At 42.5% G+C, this 14,584-nt stretch overlaps 1 protein-coding gene across 3 annotated transcripts in view; it reads right to left on the bottom strand.

The window, feature by feature from the left end:
* Window positions 1–766: 766 nt before the first annotated feature.
* Sgk3 (serum/glucocorticoid regulated kinase family member 3) overlaps window positions 767–14,584 on the bottom strand; it is a 105,776-nt gene continuing 91,958 nt past the window's right edge. For all 3 annotated transcript variants that reach the window (XM_057790921.1, XM_057790923.1, XM_057790922.1), the window contains exons 15-17: window positions 13,239–13,394; window positions 8,497–8,586; window positions 767–2,777 (exon numbers count right to left, since the gene is read on the bottom strand). In XM_057790921.1, coding sequence (XP_057646904.1) covers window positions 2,607–2,777; window positions 8,497–8,586; window positions 13,239–13,394 — 417 coding nt within the window. In that variant the 3' untranslated portion in view covers window positions 767–2,606. The remainder of the gene's footprint in view (window positions 2,778–8,496; window positions 8,587–13,238; window positions 13,395–14,584) is intronic.

Below are 14,584 nucleotides of genomic sequence, written 5' to 3'. Positions count from 1 at the left end.
CAACAAAACAAGGAAGTAAAAGTTACCTTTAGAGGCCAGTGCCTAAAAGAACAAATTCTTACTTCAAGATGCTGCAATTAACAAGTCATAATCCCAGTTTGAGGAGGCCGAGCAGAGAGGATCCTGAGTTTGGGGCCAGGCTGAGTTACACTGAAAGACATCCCTAAAAACAAACAGGCAAGCTGGGTTAACTTCTGACTGTAACTAGTCCCTATTTAGACCTTTGAGATTGTTTCTGTAGTTAGCAAAACACAGTCACTGTTCAAAAGGCAGATACTTAATAAAAGACTCACAGGATGGGAGAAAAGAAACTTGGAACTTTGTTTCCTGACCCATATATGTCACTATAAAATAAGTCAGTAATTCATGTCTACCTAAATAATTTGACTAAGATTTATAGCTCTTCTCTCTCTCTCTCTCTCACACACACAAACCACTTTGGCGCTAGAGAGATGACTCAGTGGTTAAGAGCACTGACTACTCTTCCAAAGGACCTGGGTTCATTTCCCAGCACCCACATGGAGCTCACAACTGTCTGTAACTTCAGTTCCAAGGGACCTGACACCCATGGCAAAACACCAATGTACATAAAAGGAAAATAAACAAAAAATAATCAGAAATACTGAAAAAATAAAACAATTCACTTTAGTGATGATTACTGTAACCATTACTAATTTTAATTTAAAATAACAACAGAAATTAGATGTTGATCATTAATCTTTCTGATAATTTTATTATACTACATAGATCTGTACTTCTTGTGATCCAGGAAACATTAAAAATCTAAAATTTGTTCTTAAAAATACAATATTGCACTTTAATTTTTGGCAATTTAATTGAGAGATATGAGTAAAAAAAATACATGTACAATTTTTGTCTTGATTTATAATCAACAAAAAACTCTGTGTAAAGTCTTACAGAAGTGCCCCCAATCAAATATGTACAGTGTAGACGGAACATTTCATCTGTAAAGAGGGTCCAGTGTCCTGCTAGAAACACCACCTGCCAAAGCCAAGCACTGCCTCTCCCAGTTCTGCTGACCACATCTAAGCAAGCGGGTACTGGTGAGAAACTCTTCTGTGATCTTTGTCGAGAAAACACGTGCAAAGGAAGTTAGTTCGTAGAGCAGCTGAGCTCAGGATACCGTTCCCTAAAGGACCTGAAAAAACTGTCCTCTGGGAACTGGGATCCCAAGCTAAGCACACCCCCCTTTTTAAAAAATATTTATTTATTTATTATGTATACAATATTCTGTCTGTGTGTATGTCTGCAGGCCAGAAGAGGGCACCAGACCTCACTATAGATGGTTGTGAGCCACCATGTGGTTGCCAGGAATTGAACTCAGGACCTTTGGAAGAGTAGGCAATGCTCTTAACCACTGAGCCATCTCTCCAGCCCTAAGCACCCCCTTTTAAATAGTTTCTCTGTACCTAACATTGCAGATGCACACACTATTTTACATGTGATTTCAGGTCAGCTTTCTGTACTCTAAGATGCATGAGGATACAAGAGGCAGGTGTGCACTTTAGACGTAGAGAATACTCTTGTTAGCATTCATGAGGCCGTGTGTATGTGACCCCTGTGACTACCAAACGAGTAACACTGAACATGTATCTGCTAAACATGTACTGAACATGTATCTGCTAAACTACGGTTACCTTTCGTTACAGTGCAGTAGGTGACATACATTTACACTGACCCAGAATTTTATATTTTATTTTTTTAATTCATAATTAGATAAACATTATAGAAACCTACTTTTTTTCCTGTCATTTTAAAAACTTGATCAATTAGGAAGGCAGTTTTGAAACAGCTATTTGCAAAAACAGACACCAAGGTTTAGACCTACTCAACAGTGTACTAAACCTTCAAAGAGTCAAAAGGAACATAAATAGAAAACATTTATAATATAAATATATGACAGACATTTATTTTTGGCACCACTAAAAACATCTGGCAGCATTTTTATACTTCTCATCTCCTTGGGAATTCCGAAAACCCATCAAATCCTTTCTTCTCCTCGAGAGGAGACATGATGCATGGGTGAGAACGGAGCATTTCAAAAGCAAAGATCTCTTTTTGTTTTGCCTTACAGGGGCTGCACGTGAGTAGCCATCAACCTGCCTTTGCATCCGACTCTCATCAAGAAGCAAATTTTAAACAGTGACGTCATCTTAAACTCCCATGTACCATTTGCATAGTTCTGCTATGATAAAAGTCATAGAAGTATAAAGATATGAATGCATCTTATCTTAGCTGTAACAGACTATTAACAACAGTCTATCTTGGATGTGTTAGTGTAAACTTAACAGGGAAAAAACAGTCAATAGCAAAAAGTCATCTTTAAAAATAGGTTAATGCTAAGAATAATAGCTTTAAAGTTTTAAAAATAAGCTTAATAAACAAGAATACAAATCAGTTCAAAACTCAGCTCTTTGAAATGCCCTATTTCTTGCTTACAGCAGAAAATACGTATTTCATAGTTTTCAACATTACATGTAAAAATGAGGCACTGTTATACATGGTTGAGTATATTCACACAAATCATCGTTTCCGTCTCCTCCACAGGCTTGAATTTGCCCAATGGTTTCTGAACGTCAGACTGTTCACAAAAACAAGTCTTCTGAAGGAGGGGCGTAAGAAAAACCAACAAATGCATCGTCTGCCTCCAGAACACTGGCATTCACTATAGAGTAGTCAGAGGACACGCACACAGAATAGGGGACCGCCTCTTCCGTGAAGACTGTGTCGAAGTTCCTGATATCGTCTGGTCCGGCCTAAAACACCAAAAGCACAGAAATCACCTTAGCTTTTCTTTTATTAACTCAGTTCATTGAAATGTCTTTATGACTTTGCATATTTTCCCTGACAAGCTTTGATTTCCCCTACTTTATTATTCTGCTGTCCCTGCCCCACTTTTATAATTAAGGTGAGATTTGTCTATTTTAAGAAGTGAAAAGTTGGGTGGTGGTGGGTGGCATGTGTCTTTAATCCCAGCACTCAGGTGGCAGAGACAAGCGGATCTCTGTGAGTTCAAGGCCAGCCTGGTCTACGTGAGCTAGTTCCAGAACAGCCTCCAAAGCTACAGAGAAACCCTGTCTCAAAAAACAAAAATCAAATCAAAACAAAACAACAAAAACAAAAACAAACAAAACAAAACAAAAAAATAAATTAAAAATTTTACTGTTAAGTAGGGAGAGTGGTGATAAGGGTAAGAAAGGCCAGTATAACAGCGTAGCCTGTACACACACACACACACACACACACACACACAGCTCCCCCTTTCTCTCTAGACATCACTATTCCTATGCGCAGAAACAAGGCTCAGGGAGATCTCCAGGGCAGTATTTTGCTCTGAGCTTGCCTGTTCAGCTTATCAAGTTTAGATGGGCAATGCTTTCTAATGGGGAAGTGAGGCTGTTTTAAGAAAAGTGAAAGGTGCCTCTGTTGTGCTACAGAGATGGCCATCAAGATCTTGGTGAGGCCACCCTTAGCTGTCAAGACCTGAGGGATCCGATGATGGGAAAGTAAGATGAACAAGGTAAAGGCTTAGCTCCAAGGCAGTGCTTCTCCAGTGCTGGCAGTCACTGAACCTTCCCTTTAGCTACGTTTACAGAGAGGAACTGAGACTAGCAAACTCAGGTGCTGGGCTTGTAAAAGCCTCCAGGCTATTTCTGTGCTACAGGGAAGGGAAATCTTTCATGCCCAGGTCAAGAAGTCCAACTGAATTACAAAGATAGGGACTCAGGGCAGAGAAAATAAGCTCAGGATGTCAGTTAGCCCTGTAAATCTACAACTCAATCAGCCAACAGGGAATGAACTTGGAATGCTAAATTCTCCCTCAGACTACAAAGTTCTCTGGGGTTATAGACTTTGGAATGAAAAGGAAAAGAGGTGGCTCGGTGGCTAAGAGCACCGGCTGTGGGTAGACCTGGCTTAGCTCCTTCTCACCAGCTGTCAGTCTTCTCTTCAGGGTCATCTCCATCCCTTCGTGTCAGGAAAACACAGGCACCCTTAGGGTCCACGCTGGGCTGTGACTCCCTCAATCTTTTCTGCGCTCTGGCACTCTGCAGATTTACTCTTAGTTCTTTCTGCAGCAGGAGTCCCTCTTCCCTGAGGGCTCCATCTTTCTTGCTTTTTCTCACCAACCCTCAAAGCCTCTCCTCCAAGGCCATTCCTTTCTGTCACCGTCTGAGTAGCCAAGGGACTCTGACAGAGACTCACCACATTTGCTCAGGATCCAGAGAGGGCAACAACACCAAAGAACAGATCTCTGACCCAACAGAGCCAAGAGCAGATACTGACACCAAGAAGCACCTCAGACACTGTAACGTGGATGCTTAGATCCCAGCACAAAAACACAAACATAAATAGCAAAGACAATGTGTCTCCACCAAAAAGCAGCAGGCCCTGGAAAATGCATATGGTGGACGTAATTATGAATATAAGAGCCTTAAAAAGGATAAGATATGAATAAATCCCTTAGTAAAGTCTGTAAAAATGGGGCTGGAGAGATGGCTCAGAGGTTAAGAGCACTACTGATCTTCCAAAGGTGCTGAGTTCAATTCCCAGCAACCACATGGTGGTTCACAACCATCTGAAGGCTCAGGGATCCGTGTAGAAAAGGAGGCAGAAAGACTGTAAGAGTCAGAGGTGAAGGATGTCTACAAGGAAACACTGTCTTCCTGACACAAGACTATTTGGTAGGCTTTCTGTTTCATTTTGCTTTTGGCATTTTTTTGGGGGGGGGTCTTACTGGTCTTTGGTTTCATTTTGATTTTCATTTGTCCCATTTGTGTGTGCATGCATGCAAACACACATGTACTTTGCTTTTTTGTTTTGTTTTTGTGGTTTATTTATTTTTTTATTTTTTTGAGACAGGTTTCGCTGGGTGGCTCTGGCACTCCTTCTGTAGACCAGGCTGGCTTTGAACTCAGATATCCTTTTGCCTCTGACTCTTGAGTGCTTGCTTATATTAAAAGTGTGCACCATTAAACCCAGCTAGCTGACTGTGTGTTGATTTTTTAAAGGGAGGGAGAACATAAGGTTGGGTGGGTAGGAAGGCGTGGGGGATATGAGAAGAAAGCATGATCAAAGTATATCCTATTTAAAAAAAAATTATAATAAAAAATAGCACTGGCTGTTCTTCCAGAGGAACCAGGTTCAAGTTCCAGCACTTATATGGTGACTTACAACAATCTGTAACCAAGAGATCTGACTGTAGTGATGAGCTGTGGGCAGGCCTGCTTTTCATCCGGCCCGGCTCCCACACGGCTAGCTTTACACCCGAAATAACACACAAATTGTATTCATTTAAACACTGACTGGCCCGTTAGTTCTAGCCTCTTGTCGGCTAATTCTCACATCTTGATTAACCCATTTCTAATAATGTGTGTAGCACCACGAGGTGGTGGCTTACCGGGAAAGATTCAGCATGTCTGACCATGGCATCTGACCCAGAGAGGAGAGGCATGGCGATTGCCTCACTTCCTCCCAGCATTCTGTTCTGTCTACTCCACCCACCTAAGGGCTGGCCTATCAAATGGCCAAGTCAGTTTCTTTATTAACCAATGAGAGTAACAGATAGACAGATGACCCTCCTCCATCATCTGATACCCTCTTTTGGCCTCCATGAGCCCTGTATGCATCTACATACATTCTGGCAAACACTCATACACAAACACATAAGAGAAAAATAAATAAAATCTCAAGAAAATTGAAAAGTGGGTATATTAGAATTGCAGAGGACCCAGGTTTGGTCCCCAGCATCTACGTCAGATGGTTCACAATGGTCTTAACTTTCAGTTGCAGGATCTAATGCTCTCTTCTGGCCTTATCAGGCACCAGGGATGCATGTGGTACTCATAAGCACACTCAGACACATGTGTATGTGTGCATACACACACACACACACAAATAAAAAATAAACAAAAATTTAATGATTTCAGAGGGATGAAGATGGCTCAGAGGTTAAGAGCACTGGCTGCTCTTCCAGAGAATCCAGGTTCAATTTCCAGCTACCACATGGCAGCTTACAACTGTCTATAACTCAAGTTACAGGGAATCTGAAACCTTCACACCAATGCACATAAAATAAAATTAGTTATTTAAAAAATAATTTCAGAGCTGGAGATTTATCTCAGTGGTAGAGCCCCTGCTTAACAACATCAGTCTCCAGCATATCAATGTACTCAAAACACACAGACATAAACACACCAAAAACCGTCATCACATTCTGATTATGAGAAGTGTTAGCTGCAATTCCTTATATAATTTTCCTATATGCCTGTTTCCTCTTCAGTGAAGTAAGAATGGGGATTGAGCCTCTCTAACCCCAAAGTAAACATCAGGACAAAAACTATCCTTACCAGAGTAATCATTTTTGAAACCATCAATTCTGAACTACATGAAGTAAGTCAGAATACAAATACTGTTGTGTCGGTAGATGTGAAGTATCACAGCTATTATGCACAGAATCTGAATTTTAGCTAAGCCAAAGTACAGAGAATCACATTTACTTTTTGAAGTAATGTCCTCATCCCTCTATGTTTCACAGCAACATCAAATGAGGAGATTTGGGTGGGGAAATGGCTCACTGACTGAGGCACTCGCTCTGTAGACAGGAGAACCTGCATCAGGCTGTGTCATTCCAGCACTGGGGAGGTGCAGGCAGCCAAACCCTGGCCAGCTGCTCAGTCAGCCTCATTTCAGGCCAGTGAGTCTTTGTCTCAGAACACAAAATAAAACTGATGATGCCCAAGGAATGACACCAAGGATTCCTTCTGGCCTTCACAGGGATGTGCACTCACGTGCATGCACACCTATGCCAACACACAACAACGACATTGGAATCCCACCCCCATGCAAACACACAACGACGACTTTGGAATCCCACCCCCATGCCAACACACAACAACAACGACGACTTTGGAATCCCACCCCCATGCCAACACACAACAACAACAACGACTTTGGAATTCCACCCCCATGCCAACACACAACAATGACTCTGGAATCCCACCCCCACGCAAACACACAACAACGACAACTTTGGAATCCCAGCTCCATGCAAACACACAAGAACAATGACTTTGGAAAATTCCACCCCCACGCAAACACACAACAAAGAGGACTTTGGAATCCCACCCAGACTTGAATATTGACACCGTCACTTTTCAGCTGTGACTGTCCGTCCATTTACTCACTTATAAACAGGTACACTAATGAGAACATTGATAGTAGTAAGTTCACAACTCATCTGAGGAGCACGTTATACACGATGACCAAATACAAAGTATGTATATCCACAAAGAAAGCTACCAGAGGTTACTAACATGATTACTGACAATTTCTTTATTACTATATATTAGTTTCTAAAACTTGATATGCTGTTAATTCTATCAAACACATCTCTGATCAGCTTTTTGTTTAAAAATGTATCTTTAGGTGAACTACTTTCACTAGTTTAGCTAACATGAACATGACATTTTTTTAAAAAATATTTATTTATTTATTATGTATACAATATTCTGTTTGTGTATATGCCTGCAGGCCAGAAGAGAGCACCAGATCCCATTACAGATGGTTGTGAGCCACCATGTGGTTGCTGGGAATTGAACTCAGGACCTTTGGAAGAGCAGGCAACGCTCTTAACCTCTGAGCCATCTCTCCAGGCCCTGAACATGACATTTTAATAACACACTTACTATTTCCTAGAAAAAACATGACAATTTATATTCTCATTAAAAGATTTTGCTCGGGGCTAAGGATACAGCTGAACTGATAAAAGTATTTGGCAAGCAAGCATGAGGACCTGAGTTCAAATCTCCAGGACCCATGTCCCAGGCAAAGCAGTGTTACACACGTGTGAATCCAGCACCAGGGAGGAGGGAGGCAGAGAGGGTGGATCCTTGCAGCTCACTGGCAAGCCAGCCCAGCTGAAATGAGTACGCTTGGGTTCAGTGAGAAAACCTACCTCAAAAGCTATGGTGCGCAAGACTGTGGAGGAAGCTTCGACCTCGGTGTGTACACACACACACACACACACACACACACGATTCACATGCATGCACACATAGATACACTCATACAAATATGTACATAGACCACACACATATTTATTTGTCCCTAGAAAAACATTATCATTACTTGAATGTTGGTTTAGTATGGACAGAAACGATAATGCCTCCTTAGTGTCCATCTCTTTATTAAGATCACCCTTTTGGTGTTTGCAAAGAAGCATTTCATGATTACTCTGCAGGAAGAAACTTCATCTAACCGGGATCTCACTGGTCACCATCATGTTGATGTCATTTTCTTTCCTTTTTTCCCCCCTGGGGGAAGACTAGCAAGTCCTCTACCCCTGAGCTAGGAACCTCTCAGTGACAGATTGCAAAAATACTTAGGAACCGACCCCTTCGATTCCAGTCAGCTTCGGGGGTCCATCCCCAAAATCAAAGCTGTAGTTTTCACTATTTTAGAAAACTATGGACTCACCACATTAGGGTTAAACGGCGGTGGGATCTTTTTCTGTACAAGGTCAGTCCAGCTGAGTGATTCAAAAAAAGGATGATTCTGGATTTCAAGCTAGAAAATTAAAACAGTAGTTTTAGTAATGACAAAAACGTAAGGACTCAACGAAGAATGTTACAAGGTTAGACTACTTCCATTTCACCACTCAGTGTTTTAGTGGGATATTTATGCCACTCCTGGTCATACCCTGGAAAGACTAACTTAGAATCGGCAGTGCGCCTGTCACAGACGGTTTCCCCACAGGTGAGACAGGCCAGCAATCCTGTCCTACAGAGATCATGGGTTTCTAAAGGATGAACATAAAGTCACGGGAAGGAAAGTGTTGTAGAAAGAATAAACCAGTACGCAGGTATAGGTAACTAATATCTGAAAACACATAAAGTCAGCAGAGCCTTCTGCAGTGGGCAGACGTGAAAGCCAGGGCTTGACCATCCCCACACACACCCACAAGCCAGCACAGTCCTTGTTTAGCTTTTTCCCGTCAGGGCTCCACAGAAGTTACAAAGTAGGAATCCACCAACAACACAGTCTGGTGGGTTAAAAAAAGATTAAGGTAATGAATGTCTGAAGTAGGCAAGTGGGTTTTTTTTTTTAATTTAATTTTATGTTTTAGTTTATTTAGTGTGTATATGCATGTGTGTGCACGTGCCCACGGAGGCCAGAAGAGGTCTTGAATTTTTTGAAGCTGGTGTTATAGGTTTTTCTGAGCTGCTCAGTGTATGTGCTGGGAATCAAATGCTGTTGCCGGCACTCAGCCTCTGAGCTATTTCTCTGGTCCTGGGAAGCTCTTTTTGCCGTATCTGCTGCTACTCACAGTGCACAAAGCAAGCTTTCGTTTCTTAACAAACCTCACTACTGAGAAAACGAACCTCACTACTGAGGTCTGGAAGATACATAAGAATTAATCAGACAATAAATAAATAGAGAATATTCCAGACGAATATGAAAACCCTAAAGAGGTTAGTTAGGTCAAGCAAGTGAGAGTCCTACAATACAGAGAAGGAATATTCTTATTCCATGTTCATATGAAAAGGAGCATAGCGTATCGGTAAGATTTCAACTAAAAATGAGATTAATATGAAAATTTTAGTTTTAGAGGATTTTTGTGTACATGATGCATATATGTGTGCTATGTAAGCCGGGGAGATGCCTGGTGTTTTCTATCACTCTCTGCCTTTTGCTTAGAGACAGACTTTCACTGCTCAATGCCCAAACCCCTTTGCGCCCACCCTCCAGTGTGGGGGTTATAGAAGCATGTACTCTGCACAGCTTTTCACCTGGGTCCCACGTGGTGAATGCAGGGCCTCATGCTTGCTCAGCAAACACTTTATGAACTACGTCATCTCCCAAGTCCAGGATTTCAACTTAGAACACGCTGTGACCAAGGTACTCAAGTATGAAGAAAGCAGGCACTATGTAAGTGTAGAGTTTACAAGGCGATCTGGACCGAAGGGGTGAATGTGCTATGAAGACAAGACAGTAACCAAAGCCACCGCACAAAGAGGGTTTGAGGACAACCACAGGGCCCTACACACCTCCTGGGCTGAGAAGACCTTGTATGGTTTATAAGGCAGAGTAAGGAGGAGGGCCCAAATACAGACGGGCAACACGAGAGAAGTGGAGTCCACTAGAAGCCGAGAAATTTTAAACTGGCTATAAGAGAAGCTGAGAAACACACATGTTCATGTTTAATTACCAAATGGAAGTAAGTAAAACAGAAGGGAGCAGATATTTGTGCAGACAAAGCCACACACAGGTCCCTGGCAAAGGACTAGGGTGCAGGACACAGATGGAGATGAGCCTTTCCCACGGCAGCAGGAAGAAGATAAGAGCAGACAGGCTAAGGTCACAGTACAGGGGTAGCAGCTCCCCAACTCAGACAGCAGTTATATCCCAGTAAAGGGGAAGCAAGATCATCTGCCCTACAAGGTGGGCGGGGTCAATACAAACATTCCAAAAAGCTTAAAGAAAAAGATACGTTTGCTTTTTTTTTTTTTTTTTTTTTTTTTTGGTGTGTTTTATTTTGTGGTTCTGGGATCAAAGGCAGGACCCCATTACGTGCTAAGAACGTTACTCCACTGAGGTTCACCTTTAGCTTACGTTATTCTAACAGAATAACGAAGATGCCCAGCTTTCTGCGGGAGCTGTATTTGGCCAATGTAACCATCGACACAAGGTTCCTTGGTGAACAAGAGGGTCTGGCTGTCCGTCTGTGTTCTTAGTAAAAACAGAGAAGATCAACTACACAGCATGAAGTGTTTAGTATGCGTGGTTGTCAGGACCACTAGAGAGTGGTCTTCAGTGGTGGAGAAAAGCTGTGTACCAGTGCATTAACTTCCACAGGAGCACAGTAAAAGACAAAAGCCACAGGAATGTTCCACATTTCTTCTCAGAGAGGAGGTTCGGGATAGTAAGCAGGGAGTGCGGAGTACCAGCTGAATGGAGAGACAGGAAACATGGCCAGCAGTGGTGAGTGCAGTGGAGGCTTGTGACCGCCACACTGCACGCTGGCACTGCTGGAGCCCCAACCTGTGACGGCCACACTGCATGCTGGCACCGCTGGAACCCCAACCTGTGACCGTCACACTGCACACCTGCACTGCTGGAACCCCAACCTGTGACAGCCACACTGCACACCTGCACTGCTGGAACCCCAACCTGTGACCGTCACACTGCACACCTGCACTGCTCGAACCCCAACCTGTGACGGCCACACTGCACACCTGCACTGCTGGAACCCCAACCTGTGACCGTCACACTGCACACCTGCACTGCTCGAACCCCAACCTGTGACAGCCACACTGCACACCTGCACTGCTCGAACCCCAACCTGTGACCGTCACACTGCACACCTGTACTGCTCGAACCCCAACCTGTGACCGTCACACTGCACACCTGCACTGCTCGAACCCCAACCTGAAACTTTTTCTTCACACTATTCAGAAGCCCAGGATGCAACAGCCGGACTCATCTTGTGTTGCCATTTCTGACAATGAACTCAAGGAAGGGATGGAGCAGTTATGAACATGAACAAGACTGAGGGAGACAATGACAGAGCCAGCCACTGAACGGCCAGCAGGGGGCGAGGGTAGCAGCAGAAGCGTCTACTGTCCACATAGTTCAAGTTGAAGGCTTGAACTTTTCCACAAATTTCTGGAAGAGGAGTTGACAAGTTCATGTTTCTTACCAGTTTGTGACATGTTAACATAATATTGATAACATGAGCAAATTGAGTTCCCTGATCTGAAACAATGGGCAGATTTCATAATTATCTCATGGGGGTGTCAGCAAATTCTCAAAAAAAAGAAAGAAAGAAAAGTGGTACTTAAAAAAATCCTTTTAGCTGGGCAGTGGTGGTATGTAACTTCTAATCCCAGCATGCAGGAAGCAGAGGCAGGTGGATCTGTGAGTTCGAGGCCAGCCTGATCTACAAGAGCTAGTTCCAGGACAGGCTCCAAAGCTACAGCGAAACCCTGTTTCGAGAAACAAAACACAAAACAAAACAAAATCCTTTTAAAGCTGGGCTCGAATGGTGACATATGCATTTAATACCAGTACTGGGGAGGTAGAAGCAAGTGGATCTTAGTGAGTTCAAGTCCTGCCAAGGACTTACACATATAGTGAGGCCCTATCTCAAAAGCAATTCTTAAAAATTTATTATTATTTTATTATTTTTTATGTATGGGTGTTTGGCCTGCATGGACCGCAACCAGCTCTCTTAAGGACTGAGTTACTACTGCTCCAGCCCCTTAAAATGTTCTTAATAAAAAGAATGTTTTCTGGGCTGGAGAGATGGCTCAGCGGTTAAGAGCATTGCCTGCTCTTCCAAAGATCCTGAGTTCAATTCCCAGCAACCACATGGTGGCTGACAACCATCTGTAATGGGGTCTGGCGCCCTCTTCTGGCCTGCAGGCATACATACAGACAGAATATTGTATACATAACAAATAAATAAATAAATAAATACTAAAAAAATGTTTTCTGGGCTGTAGAGAAGGTTCAGCCATTAAAGGCTAGGCTCACAACTAAAACACACAAAGAGAAAATGCTTTAAACATTTACGTAGCCTTAAACCCCACAAAAGCTTATGAGTTGGATAATTTGTGTTCAGGGAAATGTTTGTGTTTAGGGAAATGTCTGTATTATGTAGCAACAAAATTTTAAACTTCTCATGTTGGGTGTGGTGACATATTCCTATAATCCCAGCACTTGGGAGGCTGAGGCAGGCGGATTGCTGCTAGTTTGAAGTTAGCCTGCACAATACAGACTTTGTCTTAAAACAAAACAAACAGTAACAACAAGATACAAAAAAAGTAAGACTTCTGGGCATGGCATGTATTTCCAATCCTAGCACTCTGGAGCCTGAGGCAGGGACATTAGATTCTGAGCTAAGCAGTAAAACATTCTTCTAAAAAAAAAAATACTATAGGACACTTCATATATAGGAGAAGAAACTGTCATAAATGAAAACCAAGAAGCAACGGAGTGCAAAAGCTAGACACCGGGTATCCAGCAAATGGTCACTAAGATCAAATGAAGACAGAACTAAATTAAAGTACATAAACACAACTAGAAACTGGGGGCAAGAATGCCCTTCGCCTTTAACTCTGTAATAACAACTATTTCACTAACACCAAATAAAATAAGGATTTATCTCCAAATTTTAAATAAGTTTAACGATCGGTACTCAGAAATAGGATACATACGAAGTCTTCTTTGGCACCAAGTCGATTCTGCCTGTTTTTTTCTAGGAGTTCTTCGAGAATGGACCACGCTGTGAGACTCACTCCTGGCCTCAAATTCAGGGGCTTATGAAGAATATTATCATACATTTCAGCAACGTCTCGGCAATAAAAAGGAGGCTGCGGAAACCCAAAGCAACAGAGGTTAGTGACTTACGTGCAAATGGTTGAAAACATGTTGGACTGCTCACTAAGGTGGCCTACTCCTTCAGTCCAGGACCTGGAAGTCAGAGGCAGGTGGACCTCTGTGAATTCCAGCAAGGTTACAGGGTGAATTCCAGGCCAGCCAGGACTAAGGTGTTGTGCTTGGCTTTGGTCTTTAGAGAGCAGTTGGGTTTGACAGTTGCAGAAACTCATGGCCCTCCTGGGGAATGCAGACATCGGTAGATAGTCTGTGGCAGAGATTCTAAAGCTTGGTGCTCTGTCTAGCTTAACACATGCTTGTGGGGATGAAATAGGGTCAGGCTTTCCAGTAGCTGTGTGTGGACTGTTTTAAATCCCATGCCTGTAATACCATGTTTCACAAAAAACAATGACTGGCCATATCAGAATGCGGTGGTTAGAGTAAGAATCAACCCGTAGGGTCATACATTTGGCTTAGTCATCACAGAGTGGAGCTATCTGTGAAGGATTAGCAGGATCAGGAGGTGTGGCTTTGCTGGAGGAAGCATGTCACTAGGGGTGGGCTTTGAGGTTTCAAAGGCCCATGCCAGATCCAGTGTCTCCTGGCCAGTGGACTAGGATGCAGCTCTTGGCTACTGTTCCAGTGCCATTTTCCTCACCAAGACAACAGACTAAGCCTCTGAAACCGTCAGCAAGTCCCAGTTAGAAGAGTTGCCTTGGTCATGGTGTCTCCACAGCAACAAAACAGTGACTAAGACACACAGGTGTGATGACAGAGTCACTGGAAACAGGCATTCCAGACAGATCAAATGTCAAATGATTTAAGATTTGAGAATAAAGTCACCAAAGGAATAGAGACCTGAAGATGCTATTCCTTCGTAAGTACGTGTGATGATTACAGTATTGGGAGAACGCCTTACAGCTAATTATCTAGCTAAAAGTTTTGCAATAAAAATAATATTTAAAGTTAGGGGAGTTTTATAGCCTTGTCAGTTTTTTTTTGTAAGAAAGACAAAAATTTTACCTTTTAAAGTATAACTTTATTTTATACTTCTAAGTCCTTCAAAGAAATACAAAGGATTCTGACATATCTAGATGACAATTAGTGCCTAAATAAAGTTAAGGTATTAAGTGGTTATCTGAAATTCATTGTCACCAGCATTACTTTAAAAGTAGCTTTTAACAAG

This window comes from Chionomys nivalis, chromosome 16, assembly GCF_950005125.1.
Source record: "Chionomys nivalis chromosome 16, mChiNiv1.1, whole genome shotgun sequence".
Classification (NCBI taxonomy): domain Eukaryota; kingdom Metazoa; phylum Chordata; class Mammalia; order Rodentia; family Cricetidae; genus Chionomys; species Chionomys nivalis.
The sequence above is the reverse complement of the archived record's forward strand: the minus strand, read 5'-3'. Positions and strand labels throughout refer to the sequence as shown.